Source organism: Nelumbo nucifera, chromosome 8, assembly GCF_055504915.1.
Source record: "Nelumbo nucifera cultivar China Antique chromosome 8, China Antique-T2T, whole genome shotgun sequence".
NCBI classification, from domain to species: domain Eukaryota; kingdom Viridiplantae; phylum Streptophyta; class Magnoliopsida; order Proteales; family Nelumbonaceae; genus Nelumbo; species Nelumbo nucifera.
In genome coordinates, this window is record NC_142656.1 from 57,548,428 (window position 1) to 57,568,679 (window position 20,252).

General features: G+C 37.8%; 1 protein-coding gene across 1 annotated transcript; it reads left to right on the plus strand.

Annotated features, from left to right (window-relative positions):
* Positions 1-16,301: 16,301 nt before the first annotated feature.
* Positions 16,302-17,022, plus strand: LOC104612674 (mRNA-decapping enzyme-like protein). Its single transcript, XM_010280195.1, has 2 exons — positions 16,302-16,769; positions 16,879-17,022. The coding sequence occupies exons 1-2, from the start codon at positions 16,302-16,304 to the stop codon at positions 17,020-17,022; spliced, it is 612 nt and encodes a 203-aa protein (XP_010278497.1).
* The last annotated feature ends 3,230 nt before the right edge of the window (positions 17,023-20,252 follow it).

Below are 20,252 nucleotides of genomic sequence, written 5' to 3' on the forward strand. Positions count from 1 at the left end.
GCGGATATACAGCTAATTCCCCAACTTTCTTTTTAGGCAAAATTTACAAAAACAATCAAAATATAATCACACCCAGAACATATTCCGATTTCCTCATAGATAAAGAACTGATTTTTTATTTTTTGGAAAACTAAAAAAAAATCACAACAGATTCGGATTTCCCCATATGGCTTCTTTATAAAAGAATTGATAATGAACTCACCTATCTTTCCTTAGAAAAAAAACTGATTTTTCTGGTGGAAAACTAAAAAAAAATCAGAACAACTTATGATTTTTCCATATGATTTCCTAGTAAAAGAACTGATAATTAATCCATCTTTGGTAAGAGAAACCCAGCAATAATATAAACATCAGTCAAGTTTTCACTATTCTAATGTCGAAGGTGATGGGGTTTTTTCTCTAAATTAACTAGACCCATTAAATCCCAAATTTAATGCAGGGTTGTATTAGTCATTCCTAATTCTTCAGTTACAAAAAACGGTTTATGATTTTGACAGGGAAGGTTTAAGTCTAATAGAATCTAAGGAGAGGTACAAGTCTTTTACCCCATTTTTTTTTTATATTATAATTGAAGAAAGACATGGTAGGAAGAGATTTAATCAATTAAAGCACTTTCATGAATTTTGATCAATACCACTTGATTGGTCATAATTTTTTTCAGTATCATATTTTTATATTATAATTGGATCCATATTATATATTTATAATATATTATAATATAAAAATTAAAAAATTAAAAAGTTAATATGCCCACCTGGGCACCCAAATGACAATTTACAAACGATTTAGATTCAATGAACACCACCTTAATGCTTGATCTAATCAACGACCCAACAATCACAAGCAAATGGAACTGGGATTCCGGTCCAACCGTCCAACGTTCTGTTCTCTTTTATCTCTACTCTAGCATCATTATTAAACGGGTGAAGTTTCCTTATTAGACATGGCAGCTTATAGAAAGCTGTTGACTGTTGTAAGTTCTGAATCGAATCCATTAGCCAAAACTATTTTAGGATATTTCTCTGGGGTTGTCTGTGGACTCTGTTTGTGAACTACCACTCTCCACAACATTTGAGAATATCTTCTACTCATAAATGATTATATGTAAATACGGAAGATATTCGAAATGTACAGTTATAGTGTAATAGATGTGGGTAGGATCGTTGCTTGTGGATAGGAGAACTAAGCTGATACGTGCATGCATGCAGCAGCCGAAGACCCGGTCAAAGTGGATAGCAGCAGAAGACCCGGTCATGTTAGCTCTTAGTTGGGATAAGCCTTATCCATTCAGTTTTAATTCTGTTAATATAGATAAGTCTTCAATTCTGTTCCTAGATAAGTGCATTCTGTTTCCTAAATAAGTACATTCTGTTTTTTTTGTTGATAAGCTCCTAAGATTAAGGGGCAGTAGTTCCTATTTCTACTCCCAGTTTGTAGCACCATAAAGCTATAAATATAGCCTGAATGAATGGAGTTGGCATTGGCTTTTCTACAAACAAACTCTCTCTCTCTCTCCTCCTTATTCTAGATCCTTCTCCCTCTTGTTAGATAACTTGAGCGTATCATTGGTATCAGAGCCGGTTCGACCATGGACACCCATGGAAAGACTAACGCGGAGTTCCGCAATGAGGTCAATGAAACCTTAGCACGACATGAGTCGAGCTTCGACCAAATGAACACTGTCTTACAAGCAGTGTTAACTGAACTCCAAGCCCTTCGAGCCTCACGAACCACTCCCAATACCACTCCCGAGACCAACCCCTTCGCCCATGAAGAATCCTCACACCCCCATATTTCCCGTTCAAGCTCCACCCATGACCACCCTCATCAACACGTCAAGCTGTCATTCCCAAAATTTAATGGGGATGATCCGAGCGGTTGGATTTACAAGGCGGAGCAGTATTTTGAATTTCAAAATATTATTCCGGACCAACAGGTGCAGCTAGCTTCCTTCCATTTGGAAGGCATCGCCTTACAGTGGCACAGGTGGTTGACCAAGCATCGTGGACCGCTCACATGGGAAGAACTCTCCAAAGCGGTATTACAACGGTTCGGCCCCACCGACTACGATGACCCATCAGAGGCATTAACCCGCCTAAAGCAAACCACCACTGTGACGGCTTATCAAGAAGCCTTCGAGAGGCTCTCTCACCAAGTTGACGGCCTGCCCGAGAGCTTTCTCATTGGTTGTTTCATTGCAGGACTTCGTGATGACGTTCGTTTAGATGTGAAGATTAAGCAGCCTCGAACTTTGATAGAGGCGGTTGGAGTGGCCCGGTTAATTGAGGAACGAAATCACTTACAGCGGAGAGCTAGCCAACCGATTCGATCCCCATCAGCCATGACAACCCAGAAGGCGTCGCCCAACCCCATGGCCGGTGTACTTGGGCCTCCACCAAGCTCGCGCACGAACCAGGTTTCCAGTGCTCCTTCCCCAACATTCCGGCGACTCACCAACCAGGAGGCGCGAGAACGTCGTGAGAAGGGGCTATGTTACTACTGTGATGAGAAGTTCACCTCCGGCCACCGTTGTGCACGTCCACAACTGTTCATGATTGAGGATCCGGAACCGGCGGACGCGGAGACTATCAAATCAGAGGAGGAAAACCAAGAAGCCATCCCTGAAATCTCCTTCCACGCTATTGCAGGAGCTAAGCACCCGCAAACCATACGTGTTCTTGGGAAACTGAAAAACAAGAACGTGACCGTATTAATTGACGGCGGCAGCACCCACAACTTCATTGACCAAGCAATCGTCTCCAAGCTCGGGTTGCCAGTGAACCGGGACAAGAAATTTCAAGTTATGGTGGCCAACCGTGAAAAGATCGAGTGCATGGGGCAGTGCCGATCTCTCACCCTCGCCATTCAAGGACACCCCGTTACCGCTGACTATTATGTTCTTCCCGTCGCAGCATGCCAATTGGTGTTGGGAGTACAGTGGCTAGAGACGCTTGGACCCGTCGAGATGGATTACAAACAACTAACCTTGACGTTCAAAAAGGAGGGACTCTCTTGCACCTTCCAAGGATTGGGACGAGCCAGCATCGAAGCCTTAACCAACAAGGAATGCAATGGGTTACAAGGTACGGGATTTTTTTTCAAATAGTTCCTTCACATAGCAGCGCCCAACCAGGTTTTCTTCCACCCGAGATGGACCACCCTCTCACCGAATTTTCCCATGTGTTTGAGCCGCCCACAAGCCTGCCTCCTAAACGACCACAGGACCACCGGATTGCACTGCTTCCCGACAAAGGACCGGTGAGTGTGAGGCCATATCGATACCCGTATTACCAGAAGACCGAAATAGAGAAGATGGTGAAGGAGCTTTTGCAGACAGGGCTGATAAGACCAAGCAATAGCCCATTCTCATCGCCGGTTTTGCTAGTGAAGAAGGCTGATGGAGCTTGGCGGTTTTGTGTGGATTACCGAGCACTGAACGAAATCACTATTAAAAACAAGTATCCCATTCCCGTGATTGATGAATTATTAGATGAGCTCTACGGCACCAAATTTTACTCCAAACTAGATCTACGGTCGGGATACCATCAGATTCGAGTGCAAGAAGAAGACGTTCCTAAAACGGCTTTCCGAACACATGAAGGGCATTACGAGTTCTTAGTGATGCCATTCGGCTTGACGAATGCACCTGCAACTTTTCAAAGCCTCATGAACGACCTCTTCCGCCCATACCTCCGAAAATTTATTTTGGTCTTCTTCGACGACATTCTGGTTTATTCTAAATCATGGGAAGACCACCTATCTCATTTGAGAGTTGTTCTAACTGTATTATCCTCTAACAAATTATTTGCAAAAATGTCAAAATGCCAATTTGGGGTTTCGCAGGTCGAGTACTTGGGTCATGTGATTTCAGAACAAGGCATGTCCGTTGATCCAGCCAAAATACAAGTTGTTCTCGCATGGCCTACACCAACATCAGCAAAGGGGGTCCGTGGTTTCCTCGGGTTAGCAGGATATTACCGGAAGTTCATCCGCGACTTCGGAAGCATTGCAGCTCCCTTAACCCAACTGTTGACCAAAGAGGGATTTCAATGGAACGAGGCAGCAGAGTTGGCCTTTCAGCAATTGAAGAAGGCACTCACTTCACCGCCAATCCTACGTCTACCAGATTTCTCCCAACGATTTGTGATTGAATGCGATGCGAGTGGAACCGGGATTGGCGCCATCCTCATCCAGCAAAACCGACCGGTGGCCTACTTCAGTGAAGCATTGAAAGGTTCAGCCTTGGCATTATCCACCTATGAGAAAGAGATGTTAGCTATTGTCAAAGCCGTTAAGAAATGGCGCCCATATCTGCTTGGGAAACCATTCACAGTCCGCACCGACCAAAAAAGTCTTAAATATTTACTCGAGCAGAGGATAACCACACCGGCACAAACGCGGTGGCTGCCAAAGATACTGGGCTACGACTATGAGATCGAGTATAAAAAAGGGGCTGAGAACCAAGGTGCGGATTCCTTGTCACATATGGCTGAATTTCAGTTTCTTTCCATCTCTATACCACACGCAGACTGGTGGCCGACGCTACAAGAAGAGGTCAAACAAGACACATTTTATGGGGAATTGATGAAAAGGCGACCCTCCCACAAGTTGCTTCAACGGGATGGGGTATGGTTCAAGGGGGACAAGATTTATTTGAGCCCCGCCTCCACCTTGATTTCAAAGGTGGTGGCGGACTGCCACTCATCCCCTGTAGAGGGACACTTTGGGTTTCATAAGACCCTCTCTCACATCAAGCACAGCTTCCTTTGGCCCCACATGCGTCGAACGATGAAGGAGTTCTTGCAACAATGTGACGTATGTCAGCGCTTCAAAACAGATTGCATGAGACCAACGGGATTGCTTCAGCCATTACCAATTCCTACTCAAATGTGGACAGACATCTCCATGGACTTCATCGAAGGATTGCCTCCCTCCAATGGGTACACGGTTATCATGGTAATTGTGGATCGGTTGACAAAATATGCCCACTTTATTCCCTTAAAACACCCATTCACTGCCACCACAGTCACGAAGGCATTTGTTGCTAACGTTGTCCGCCTACACGGAGTACCAACATCCATTGTTAGCGACCGTGACAAGGTATTCATCAACTCATTCTGGTAGACACTTTTTCAGATGCATGGGACGAAATTGTGTATGAGCTCAAGTTACCACCCCCAAACCGATGGGCAAACCGAAGTTGTTAACCGGATGTTGGAGCAATATCTACGGTGCTTTGCAGGTGACCAGCCTCGAAAATGGTTAGAGTGGGTTCCTTGGGCAGAATACAGCTACAACACCTCCACTCACTCTTCCACCAAAATGACACCCTTCGAAGCAATCTACGGAATCCCACCCCCTAGTCTCCTGACCTATGTACCGGGTACAACTCGAATAGGGGCAGTTGACGAATACTTGCGTGACTGGGATCCATGCATGCAGAAGACCCGGTCAAAGTGGATAGCAGCAGAAGACCCGATCATGTTAGCTCTTAGTTGGGATAAGCCTTATCCATTCAGTTTTAATTCTGTTAGAATAGATAAGTCTTCAATTTTGTTCCTAGATAAGTGCATTATGTTTCCTAGATAAGTGCATTAGATAAGTCTTCAATTCTGTTCCTAGATAAGTGCATTCTGTTTCCTAGATAAGTGCATTCTATTTTTTTTGTTGATAAACTTCTAAGATTAAGGGGCAATAGTTCCTATTTCTACTCCCAGTTTGTAGCACCATAAGGCTATAAATATAGCCTGAATGAATGGAGTTGGCATTGGCTTTTCTACAAACAAACTCTCTCTCTCTCCTCCTTATTCTAGATCCTTCTCCCTCTTATTAAATAACTTGAGCGTATCATAAGCTCAGATTGTTGGAGACTTGGAGCCACGTTAGACAAGGACAATGAATGAAACAACAAAGACATCCACCGTAACTAAAGAGAATATACTGGTACTAATTCTACCGAGTGTGTATTACTGAAATTATCTTTCATCTTTCCCTTTATGCTGAGTTCACGTGCATCGGTTTTGGTTTTCTCTGGTGATCGGCCGGCACGGACGTTGAGATGGATATAATTGTGCCGGTGGATCATGTGGGCTGGGCTTGTGGTCCAGCCTCAGAGTTGGATGAGATGAAAGGTTGCTTGCCTTTAATTGGTGGCAGTGCCGCAGTGGCATTCTCCAAATTGTACCACGTGGTGGTGTAGACTCGTGTAGTGGCGTCAACAAACTGACAAAGTGAAGCATCAATTATGCCTCCTAACTCCAAACCTAATTGAAGTCAGGATCGAAGAACAGGCTCATGTGGAGGCGAAGCATTAATTTGATTTGCGCTGTCAATGGGTCGTTTCTGACCCGATAGACCTAAACTGATTGGGCAGGTTGCTGGTATCGATGGATCATTTCGATTTTTAATCGAATATTCGAATATTTAATTTAATTCAAATTTAAATATTAATTTTTTATATTATTAGATATCGGATTTTTTAAATGGATTTAAATTTGGATATTGTTTGATTTAATTCGAATTCAATCTATTTATAGCTCTAACCATACTTTCGATGTCATGGGTCTACCCAGATGAACTGAATTAATCCGGATTATGCCCTTATAATCAAACCAACAACGGGGCCGGAAGTGATTTGTGTCCCAATAGAACAGAAAGTGAATTAGTTCTTAGGGATGCAAATGGATTGGATCAGATTTGAATCAGCGTATATTCAAATCTGATCAACATTGTTCATGTTGGATCCAATTCAATCTAAAGATTCCATCGAATCTAATAGGCCTTGATTTGAATTCGAATCCTATCAGTAAAGTTGGATCTTTATATCTGATCCGGTCCGACTTGTTTACTTTAAAAATTAATAAATTATTAAAAAAATAAAATATACCAATTTAAATTAAGAAAGAACAAAAGTATGAATACTTTTTTAATTGTTTTGTTATATATAAATGTTTTTTATAAAAAATAAATAATATAATAAATTTATAAAAATATAATATAAAGAAGGTCCAATCCGACCAACCCAGACCGACCCAACCCGAGTCGGTCGGGTTTTCATCAACACGGGTCGGTTTCGGGTTGTACAAATTCCTAAACCGATGATTCGGGTTGGTTTTGGTTTTCACACAAGAAAACCGAAACTGACCCAAACCGAACCGACTTAGTTCCTAGTTCAAACATGAAGTTCCAAAGCCCATTAGGCCGCCACCTAGTTTTTGAATGGTTGCAAGAAACTTTGGATTAGTGAATAGTGATTAATGAACAACTTTTATGATTAATTTTTCATTTAAATTTTATTATAGGAGATGGCTGAAATGATGTTCAATTTATGATTGTTTTTAAAATTAGCAAGATTTTATCACAGCGATGAACTTAGAATCGAAACCGACCCAAACCGACCCAACCCGACTCAAACCGACCAGGTCGGTTTTGCTCAACACTGGGTTGGTTTCAATTTCTATGTCAGATAACCCGACTAGGTCGGACCGGTTAGAAAAACTGCAGTAAACCGACCCAATCCAACCCGTGAACAGCCCTATATATCGGATCGGATAAAGGTGATCTGAATCCGATCCGATTTCTAATCGAATCTTATTATCTGATTCTGATCTAAACATCCAAATATAAATGATACGAATTCGACCAGGCCCCCGTGGTTCCTCTGTTTGCAGCTGGAGATCTGTTGCACGGAGGTGGTGCTGCGACGGTGGATTGGCGTGAAGCCGTGACCCATGAACCGAGAAAAGCATCTTGAAGGGAGGCCCGTCGGATTCCAATGACAAACGGTCGGTGAGTTTGGTGACTGCCACTTTTTGATAGGGGAAGCTATTAACATTGTCAAACCACTCCTCCGAAGGCCAGAGTCGAATAGCCGATGACCTATAGATACCTAGTACTAGCTATTTGAGATCCATTTTCTAAGAAGAAATAATAAATTAATAATGTCTATTTGGATTTTATAAATTTTCTTGGTGAAAGACTAACTCTCAAAGGAAAACTTTTATTATCTTGGCCAATTGACTAAGGTCTACACAAACTTTTCTGTTAATGTGGAATAATGGGAGTTTGGGTATATATTGATAGTTGGCATCAAAAGCTAGGCCATCTACACCAACATGAGTCAGGTCGTGAATATTAGTCATTCTCTTTCAATTAGTTTGAATACATTTACTTTTTATAGGGCTTAAAACTTATTGTTATATGACATTATATATCCAGAGGTAAGGATGGCACTTTTCATCATCCCCGTTGAATACCTAACTTCCTCAACCAAGTGGGAAAGGGGATGGAGACGGTCTTAGCGTCATGGTTTTTAAAATCAAACCGGTCAGGGGTCTGATTATTGGTTCGAATGGTTCAACTGTTTGACTCGAATGGTCAATCCATTTTAACAAAAAATAAAATAAAAAATTTTGAAAACGGTCAAAACCGCTCAAACGGTTAACCGGATGGTTCAATGATTTGTTAACCAAAATCAACGGTTTTGGAGGAAAAAGCGGATTTGGGGAAAAACAGAACCGGTCATCGGTTCTCGGTTTTTTCGGTTTGACCGTTTGGTCCGGTCTGGTTTTGAAAACCATGCTTAGCGGGGACAGGGAGGGGATGGCCCAATGGGATTAATAGGAATACCTAATCAGGGACGGGGACATGGAGTGAAATCCACGTCCGCCCCTACCCCCGATTATATATATTAATATATGTATATATTATATTAAATATATATTATTATTTATGTTATTTATAATATCATTTATACTATATATATCAAAATATATTTAAAATATTATTTATAGTTTAATTCTTTCTTTATTTTAAATAAACGATGCAAGCTAAATTAAAAAAAAAAAAAAACTATCTCCGTTGGGGATTGAGTTGTAGGCTATTTTTTTTCCTGACAGGTATCGGAGTCAAATACAAGGATTAATTTAAAACTTGGGGTTGAGGACGGGGACTATGCCATTCCTACAGAGGGGGTCATCCCCCAAACCCATAAATATAGTTCTAATAATTATGAAAATTATTAAAAATTTCCAATTATTTATTTGTATAATTAGAATTTTTATAATTTACTTTCACTAAATTAAATTAGCAAAATCAGTAATTCTTGCTAAAAAATTATAATAAATATCAAAATTACTAAAAATGTAAAAAATAAATAAATTTTATTTATTGAAATTAATTTCCACTGGAAAGTTTAATCATTATTTGACGATATCATTTAACTATTACTAAAAATATCAATAACTAATTATTACTAAAAATTACTAATAGTATCAAAATTATTGAAAAGGCAAAAAATAAATTTATATTTATTCAAATAAATTTTTCAATGAAAATTTATTGATTTTTTCTAATTATTAAATTCGTATTTATTAATTTATTAATTAATTATTCACTTTTCAGTAATTAAAATTTTCATTAATTAATTTTCAAAAAAATATGAAATTAAATTACCAAAATCAGTAATTTTCAACAAGCAATATTTATTAATTAAATTTTGCAATTTCCCAAAATTATGGAAAATTTTAGTTTTGGTGTTGATATTTAATGGATAATATTCAATAATATCAACAATTGTTAAAAATATCAAAAATATTTCATAAGTTCATTTAACTACCCAAATTAATTTAGCCACGTTTTTGGTTTTTAAATGGCTTATTGGCATGTAAAATAGATTAAGAGGTGTTTTAGGAAGGAATTTTAGGTGGGAGAGAGAGTTTAGGAGAAATTTTAAGAGGGTATTAGCTAAGTGACTGGAACATGAGATCTAGAGGGGGTGTTGGAGTGGATATAGTGAAGAGGAGAGAGCTGCCACGTGGCTACATGGAAGGGTTGGGAAGGGGGGATGGAGGAAAGAGAGAAAGAAAGAGAGAGAATTAAGGAGAAAGCAAGAAAAAGGGGTTTGGAGGAAAGAGAGGCATACTAATGTGAACCATTTTACTTTATATATAGGGAAAATCAATCCAGTACTTGTTGTTAACTAGTCTGTCAACCAGCCATTAAGTGGTATTTGAAAAGACAAAAATGCCCTTCAAGTATCATCTGATTCTCTTTACCAACCATCCAAATGTTGATAAAAAAAAAATAAACAAATCCCAAACCCTTGCCTCTTCTATTCAAGAAAATTGGGGTCATGTCTCAATGAGTATTTTGGTGACTCCAACTTTCTTGAATAGAAAAGGCAAAGATTTGTGACTGTTCATTTTTTATCAATGTTTGGATGATTGATAAAGAAAAGTGGATGACACTCAAAGGGCATATGTGTCTTTTTAAATGCCGCTTAATGGCTTGTTAATGGATTGGTTAATGGTAGATACTGGACTGATATATTTTGAAAGTTCGGATACTGAATTGTCACGTTTTAAAGTTCAGAGACCAACGTGACATAAGACCCAAGGTACAAGGTACTAATTGAGAAATTTCCCTTATATATATAGACATATAGTGTAGATAGTATAGATGATCATCTCTACTGTATTAGTCATAGTCATTATACTTGGCTATTTCCACTTACAAGTTTGGGAGATTATTTGAAATGGGTGGAATCAAGCCACTATTTGATTCCAAATTCTGTTATGAGAACTGGGATGGAATTTCTTGGCTTTGCATTTTTCAGCCATAAACTTCTGGTTCACACATGCAAAACTCAATAGTCATCTAATATAACGAGGAATATTGTTATTACCTCACCCTATATAGATCACTCTCTGAATTAATTTCGTTCTTGCTTGTTATCATGTCCTTTCTTTGGCACCCTCATGTTTACATCTCTGGTTTGGTATGATCCTAGAGTTTAATTAGTCATTGTTCATTAAAATCCTACCTTTCTTTCAAACCAAATACAGCTTAAATATAAGGATCGAACAGTTTGCAAGAAGGTGTGATTTTAGATTCCTATGCCTTTTTTTGTTTTTCCTTTCCGTAAAGCATGAAGGCAACTCTATTCATCATAAAATTTTGTAGGAAGTAGATTAGAACCATCGTAAGAGGCTCTTAGAAGACAATCAAGAGGGGAACATAACCAAATATTATCCATAACATGGTTTTCAAAACGGACCGGACCTTATGGTCAGACCGGAAAAACCGAAAACTGGTTTATTTCACCAAAAATCGTTGATTTGGTCAGAAAACCGCTGACCTGTGCAGTCGAACCATTCGTTCAATCCGGGAACTGGACCAATTCGTTCATTTGGTGGTTATTATTATTTTTTTTTTTTTTGTCAAAACGGGCCATCCGTTCAACCCAGGAATTGGACCCCTAACTGATTCGTTGTCCGATTCGGTTTTAAAAACCTTGATCCACAGTGTAGTTAAGAGATTGTTTAGCCAATAAGTGAACAACCATATTAGCATCTCTGAATTCATGGTTAATCTCAATTTGAGAAAAGGAGGGAAGGGGTGCTTTGCAATCCCTAATAGCACGATGTAAACGCCATGGGACACAGAGTGGACTCCAAGTCTCCAATAGAGCTTGATTGCTCACTATGGAACCTCCTTAGGCTGTGTTTGGAAATAATGCAAATGGAGTGTAGTTCAGGGTAAATTTCACTTTGGTTCACTTTTGCCTATGTTTGGCACCATTACATTTATGCATTGACAAATGACAAACCAGTGCATATTTACATTGATAATAAGATGTAAAAGTACATCAATAAAAATGAAGTAAATTTGCATTCAAGTGGACTTTTGATAAAAAAAAAGCATATGCTTTATTGGAATTCATGTTTGCATCCATTATAGCTAAAAGTCTTGGTAAGAAGATAAATTTGTCAATGCAAAACTAACCCAATTTTGCAATTTATATGAACCATTTTACACTACATATTTGCATTCACACTTATTTGCATCATTTCCAAACACAGCCTTAGCAATATCATCTAATTTTCTACGTCCGTATTCAGGTTAGTGTAGGGATGTAAGTGAAACAAGTGTTTGCTCATAAGCTTCGGGCTCTACTTGCTAAATACTCAAACTCTGATTCATAGTAATCGAGTTCAAGTCAAGCTTAACTCAAGTCGGGTAGTTGGTCAAACCAAGTTTGAGCTTTGCAATACTTGGCTTGAGTAGCTCACGAGCCTAGTCAAGCTCATAATAAAATACTATTTTTTAATTTATTTGTATTTATAATGTAAATAAACATTAACTTTTTGCATTAACATATTTATAATATAAATAAATACATCTATAATTGATTTTCATAATATATTTTCATTTATAGTATTTATAATATTAATTCTTCTATAATTTTTAATATATTTTTATTTATAATTGACTCAAATCGAGCTGATCTCAAGTAGCTCATGAGTATCAACTTGAGTTAAGTTCAAGCCAAATACATGAAACTTGATCGAGCTCGAGTCGAATTTCAAGCTTTATGTTTTTGAGTCAAGCTCAAACAGCCTGATATTTGCCTTGAATCGACTTGATTACATCCCTAGGCTAGTACAACTAAGGTGGCGTTTGATAAATCTGAAATCTGAAAAGTTAAAAAGATATTAATGGCGTATGAAATATGAAAAGAGACATAGATGCTTTTCAACTTTTTAGAGGCTCTAAAAAGAGAAGGTTGTTTCTGTTGGATCAAAGCTTCAACATCTAAAATTCCTTAATTTTACTATTTTACCCCTAGAACATACTATTTGGTTATTTTGAGTTCAATTTGTACTATTTCATAAAATATAATTTATTAAATTCAAAATAATATTGAAAATATGAAACAAATTATGATAAATTAAAAAAATTAAAAAATTATTAAAATAAGAATAAAATTGAAAATATATAAATTTATAAATTAAAAATAAATTATTAAAAAGTTAAAATAATAACAAAAATAGTAATAAAGTCCATGAAACAATGAAAACAATATTTAATAACTATCAAATTATTAAGTTAAACCTATAAAACTATTAAAAAAATAAAAAAAAAATCAAATAATTAATAATTAATACAAATAAAAATTATAAAAAATAATTTATTAGAATAAAATTGGAAATATGTTTGAATTTATAAATTAAAAACAAATTATTAAGAATTAAAATAATAATAAATTATTATGAATAAAATTTGAATGTCACTACTATGAGTTGCAACAACGGTGACGAGAAGATAAGGGAGAGAGAGAGGGGGGGGAACACCATTGCTGAGAGTTGTAGCGGCGGTGGCAGGAAGACAAGGGGAAAGAGAGAGAGAGAGAGAGGGAGGGCGAGGGAGAGGGAGAGGGTGTGGAAAATTGAATGCCACTACAACTCTTTGCAGCGACGATGGCGAGAATAGGGAGAAAGAGAGAGAGAGAGAGGTTGTGGGAAATCGAACGCCGCTACAATAACTCTTTACAATGGCGGTGGCGAGAATACAAGGAGAGAGAGAGAGAGAGAGGGGGGAGGGGGGAAACACCACTGCTAAGAGTTGTAGCAGTGATGGCTGGAAGACAAGAGGAGAGAGTGGGAGAGGGTGAGGGAAATCGATGATGGGCATTTCTGTCTTTTAACACGGTCTGAAAAACGTATGAGCACATTAAGTCATTGGTCTGCCTGTTATAAATTCAGATCTAAACATGCATTTCAAATCTGAATTTTCAGACTCAACCCAAACATAGGTGGCATCTAAAAAGAAACATTTTCAAACTTCAAATGTCTGAAAATGCCACCTAAATGTTGATGGTGCACGTAAAGACTACCAGGCCAGAATTGGTGCACTTATTGGTGATAACTCACTACTCTATTTGGTTTGTAGCTAGGGGTGTCAATTGGACTGGATTTGGTCCAGTCCAATCCGATCCAACGTTGGTCCATTTACAAATGGACTGGACCAAATCCAATCCAAATCTATACAAACTGGATTGGATCCAGTCCATTTGAAATGAAAATGGATTGGATTGGGTCCGGTCCAAACTAAATGAAAATTCAAAAAATACTTGAAAACTCAGAAAATGTGAAAAAGTTACAGAAATGGTTTTGTTTCAAGAATTCTTGAAAAAAATAGTTGGCCTTTGGACACATCTTGTGTGCACAAGCCAAGCATTCTACTTAGTTCTAGTAGTGATTGATGTGAATATCTCAATCTCAAAGCATAGGAGTATAGAAGCAAATGAGCAATAAGTCCCCATTCTATTTGAAATTTTGAATAGCTGGTGGGTCCCACCACCTGTTCCAAAATTCCAATCTGAAGGCTATCAAACGTATTGCCTTGGCTGTGCTTTGGGACAGCAGATCATCCCACTGAGGCATAAGAGTCTAACTAAGGCACTGATCATCCTGATCATAAAGGTACATCAGTGCTGCCACCAAAGCATTTTGTTCTTCACAGAGCTAAATTCCAAAGATAACACAGAAGAGGATGGATTATTAAAATGGGGGAAAAACTAACTATACATGCATCAAGCTCGATCCATTCAATTGATGGGCCATCATTTCAACTGATCATTACCACCCAAGCACACAAGACGCACTGGATAAAAAAAAAAAGCAAAAATGAATAAAGAAAGAAAGAAAACCTGAGCTCTATAAGATATTGTGCTAACTCAATGTCCACATGAATTCAAGAATTCTACCCACATGAGACATGACACTATAGTTGTTCATTGGCAACATCTCTTCATAAATGGTAACATACAAATACCGGAAATGTTCTCAATGTACAACTATAGTGAAGCATGGGTAGGGGTCTTATGAATAGGAGATCTGAACTGTCAAGTTAGGTGGGAACCAAGATAATTTCTCTTACCATGAACAAATTACAATTACAACAGTGCTCTTACCTAGCATGTTTTGGGGTCATAACAATGTTGTGTTATATATATATATATATATAGTTCAGACTTCAGAGGATTCAAACTAACTAAATGGAGTTCTTCAATTACTAAAATTCCTTCACCACCTATTTTGAATGACCAAACTAGCTACTAGGGCTTCAAATCATATCTGATTGTCTGAATTCAAATTTCATCCAGTTAAAGATAATCTGAATTAATTAAATTCATTTATAATTGGATGAAATAGGAATCCCACCCTTATCGGTTTTATAGTAAATTTGGTTTGAAAATTACAGTTTTATTAAAAACTCTTTAGGTTAAAGTCTCATACAAGTTATTTTCATTTCATTTTGTTCATGGTATATAATATCAAAATCATTTTTAATTCATCGTGTTATTGGTATATAATATTTTGATCATTTCAGTTTTACTTTTGTTTATGTTATTCAATTATTGCATTCCACATATAATTGGACCAAATTTGGATCTTACCTATACCCAAAACAATTCAATCCATTTGAACACCTCTGTTTTACCTGAACACCCTACCCTGCTAACACCACCACCACCACCACCTCCATTTCTTCCTTTATTTCTCTTTTCTATACTTGGAATGGAAATTGGCTACACATACTCATCAACCACTGTGAATGGATGTCAAGACAACTGAGTTGTCCTGATCATCCTAACTACACTTATAGGCTTGTCGAAATTAACCATATTTACAGTGGACATGTTCTAACTTCAGGCCTGTGTGTTTTATGAATAAGTCGAGGGTTACATATGGATGATGCTGAAATGTCACTCTGCCTATCTTGGATGAAATCTGTCCTATGAAAAAACTGCTCCAAAGGTCCAGCACCAACTGTCCTATGATAAAAAATTTTTATCATTGAAGTTTTCTTACACTTTCCACTAGAAAATAACTTATGGTTATCACTCAGATAAAGCTGAGGGCCATCCAGCTTATGACTACTTGACAGTCACCTTTCACTTGCACATTGCTCAAATCCTGCATCTTCAGTAATTTGAGGCCTTGAATCAATGAGGGGATTCCCATGACCAACCAGACCTGAATAGCTGAGAATAACATTGCCCACATTGTCTAGAATTCCGCCCACCCTAGAAGCCCCTGGGTTTACAAAACAACATCCATCAAAGTTTAATCCTGCACAAGGGGACCACTAAAAAAGAGTTATGTGAACTGTAAAAGTCACATTGGATATAGCACTTTCTGCTAATAAATAATTAGAATCATTACATGAAACACAAAAATCTAATACAGATTGGAATGGAAGGAAGTCTTTATGGAGTTATGAAATTATATAATGGATTGGATGTTCCAGTTGCATCCTACAGTGATCCCTTTTCTGCAAGATGGCAATGTGATAAGTGATAATTGATTTTTCCTCTATATGAAATCCCATTCTGGATTTTTTTGTTTACAATCATTATCTATCCTTCAGTTTGTTTTTGGTGCACATGCAAGCTTAGTTTTCTTGCCTGTATCTGACAATTGGAAATCCTTTTAATGTAGTTGTGACAGGCGGCTATGAACATAGGGAACACTCCTGGTGGAGCAATTTCAGGACAGCTTCACCAGTCTTCTGCAACAATCCCTCTGTCTTCCCACACTCCTAGTGTTGTTCCTTCTCCTGTGCCAGCCCTACAAATGCCATCTGCTTTGCCAGCTTCATCTACTCCTATAATGCCACTCCTTGATACAACTGAATCCAATGGCAGTAACCGAGCTACTAATCTTGTAAAGCCCTCTTCATTTTTTACACCTCCTCCATCCTCATCTGCATTGTTGTCACCTATCTCATCTATGTCAACTGCTCCTCCTCTTCATCCTGCTGTAAATCTGCAGTGCCCATATGGTACTCCGCTGCTTCAACCCTTTCCACCACCCACTCCACCCCCATCTCTTACTCCTGCACCTGCTCCTGCTCCTGCTCCAAACTATGGCCCAGTTATTAACAGAGACAAAGTCCGTGATGCACTTCTGAGGTTGGTTCAGGTATGTGCCTTGTAATTTGACTACTTATTCACTTTGTAATTAAATTGTCGTAGGTCAGACAACTGAGGTCGATCAAATGGATTTCATTTGATATTCTTGGTTGTTGTAGGTCAGACAAATCAAAAGGATTACAAGATATACTAGAACTTACCTGGTTCGGAATTTTGGCCTGAGGTTGGTCAATGCAACAGGGGAGGCTTCTTTGGTTTCTGTCGGTTCGTCTTGGACGACGATGATGACTGAGGTAGAATGAAAAATGGCTTCACTCCTTTTCGATCTTTGCTACTACGGAGGGAATCTTCTTGGGTTGCGGTTAGGATGGTAAATAACAGCGAGGCAAATATTAATCTACGAGCTTCAACAGATGATAACGATGAGAATTCGAACAATCTCTGCTACTGCCGACTCAAAATGAAGTGAGAACCGGAAGGGACCTTCACTGCTGTACCTCTACTGATGCACCGATGAGAAGATGATAAGAAACGACAGCAGAGAAAGATAGAGAGGGAGAGGGAGAATAGAAAAGAACTAAGGAGAACAGAAAGATAGCGATAGAGAGAAGAACGCCGCCATTACTAGGAGTTGCAGCAGCGGTTCATTTGGGACGACAATTACAGGGGAGAGGAAGCTAGGTCGGCTGGGTTGATAAGATAACGAGAGAGGGAGAGAACGAGAGAAAGGGGGAGGGAAAAAGTGGGAAAGCTTCGGTGGATGAAGGTTCGATCTCCTCTGTCCACCACCTCTTCGAACCGCCGAAGAGAAGAGCCACAACCGGAGAGAATGCTTTCCACAGAGATGCTTTAAATCACCGAAGAGAAGAGCCACGACCGCCGGAGAAGAGTGGCCGAACGTTTGAACAGGTTATTTAGAACTTTGAGCCTTCAAAGGTTTCTTTGGTTTTGATTCAAATCGGTAGAATTTGGCGAAATGGCGATTGAATTATTGGGTTTTGGTTTTGGACCGACTCAAACCAATAACTATACGGACGATTTTATTTTGGATTGTCCAAAACCGACTTGAAAAGATTTGTATGGGTTTAGATCCAACCCAAAACCGTTCAATTGACATCTCTATAACTAACTTCAACCCAATCATTGCAGCAAATAGCATTACTTCGTCTATATCTCAGTATTGTTCTAATAATGGTTGCCTTCCACAACCATATGGAAAATCCAATGGGATAAGTAAGCAAAACCTTCTTCAAGCCTTACGGTCAACGTGGATCCAAACCAAATCAATTTTGTGAAATTGCCATATAACAATATATCATACAATGACCGCCCGTACGAACAACTAAACTTTCGTATCATTTTGTTTTTTTTTTTTTGTAAAAATGTTATTTTGTTTGAGATTTCACCACTATTTATAAATTATATGTAACTTGAATTTATTATCTAATTTAACTAATTAAATCAGGTTTAATTTATAATTTAAAAATAATATAATGTCTCTTTCATTTGAATTAGAAAATTTAATTACAAAGATTAATATGGGCCCACATATTTTGGAGTAAATATTTTTCTTATAGGTAGGCCAGCGTTTAAAATCAGCTTGGACTGGATACTTTTTTTACGGACAGCCGTGTATCTAAACTTAGCTTTTTTATGGGAGCGGAGTTAGCGGAGTTAATTACTCTCACTTTTTTTATGAAAGTGAATAGATGCGTGTTAAAGGAAGAAAGCTTATTTTCGAGAGTAGAACGTAGGGGTGAGAAAAAAAACGGAAAATCGAACTGAAAAATCGGTTAATCTAATCGATCAGTTCGATTTTGGTTTGATATTTTTAAAAAATCGAAAATTTTGATTCGATTTCAATTAACCTTATAAAAATTTGGCAGTTAACTGAACTGACCGGTATATATACAATAATATATAATATATTATATATATTATATTTTTATTTTTCCCACTTTCCCACTTTTAAAGTTGATTTAAAATGGTCAAAATTTTCAGTGGCCTGTCCGCTTGATATATAAAATAATATCAGGCATGCACACTCACCGAGGTCGAGTGAATCTGGGCACACACGGCACACTCGCCTTTTTAGTTTTCAAGTTTTCAGTTTTTCCTTCTTTGAAAATCAAAACCTAAAGGTCCTAAACCAGTTTCCAGTTTTCCCTTTCTCACTCTCTCATCTTGTCTCTTAGTCTTCCCCAATCCGGCAATCCCCAGTTTTTTTTCTAGCACTAGTCGTCACCAATAGTTTTTCTCTCTCTGAGTCTCTGTTGCAGTGTTGCCTATCATCTTCGTCTCCACTACGCCAACATGCAACATCGGTCGCCGCCTCGACTCCACCAGGACCGCCACCTCCCAAGTTTTGTGCCTCTATCTCTGTCTCTCTCATCTCTCATCTTCGCAGCTCCACCACCTCTCAGGCTTTCACTTCAGGCGACAACAAACACCAATCAGTCCGACACCAACAAATCATCGGTCACCACTTTGCCCTCATCAGCTCGCCCCTCTGCCATGATTTGCTTGTTCTTTTTTTTTTATTTTAAGTAAAAAACCCAAAAAACCGAATTGCAGTTAACCAGTGGACCGGTTAACCATTTACATCAGTTGGTTTCGGTTCATATTTTAAAAAAATGATCGGATTGGTCCAATTCAAAAAAAACCCCACGATTCGGTTAACCAAACCCCCTAATAGAAAGTATCCATTTCTTAGATATTATTTTTTAAAAAATAAAAGAATGGATAGGTTAATCATTCTTGGGTTTTTTTTTTTTGCAATTTCTAAGTGAGTGGGAAGTAAATTAGGGGCACACCTCCATAGAAGGACCAATAATTTTGGAGGGATATGTCTTCGGTTCCATATATAGCTTCTTCCAATTTATGTTGTAGCCAAAGAAAGAAAGACTATCCACTTATTTTTGCTATTTCTAAAGTTTTCTCTACTTAATCCTAAATCTATTATAAATCCCATCTTTCTGTTCAAAACTTTATTAGTTATGAATAAAAATAAAAAATGATTATTTATATTCAGGAATGAAGAAAAATATGTTTCTAGCTTCATAAAAAAGTAGAAATATGAAGAAAAATACGACAAAAGAACTACTTAATTTTTCTGAAGTAAACAATAATGACAATCAATGGTTTTACTAGATGATGAAATGCCATTTTATGAGTAATTAGATAGACGTTGAATATATGAAGTCAATTATCATACCTAAGAAACTGAAAACCAATCAATCACTATTGGTAGTCATTCAAATTCACATCGGTTTCTCAATGGTTATAATTTTTTTAGTATCACGGGTTGGGTTTCACGTTGGGAACTTTGACTTGAATAATTTAAATAGCACTAGGCTAAAGCCCTTTGGTCGCGGTTTGGATCAGGTAGTTACAACAAAGTAAGCCCCTTAAAATACGCTCAACCTAACATTGAAAAAATTAACACCCACTTTTAAAAGTTTATATATATATATATATATATATATATATATATAAAAACTACTTATAAAAGTGTGAATGAAAAGATATTGGC

Bases quoted from the DNA above. Each gene is read 5' to 3' on its own strand.
- LOC104612674 (XM_010280195.1), top strand. From the start codon at position 16,302: ATGAACATAGGGAACACTCCTGGTGGAGCAATTTCAGGACAGCTTCAC. The intron at 16,770-16,878 runs GTATGTGCCTTG...TGGTTGTTGTAG, and splicing joins CACTTCTGAGGTTGGTTCAG to GTCAGACAAATCAAAAGGAT.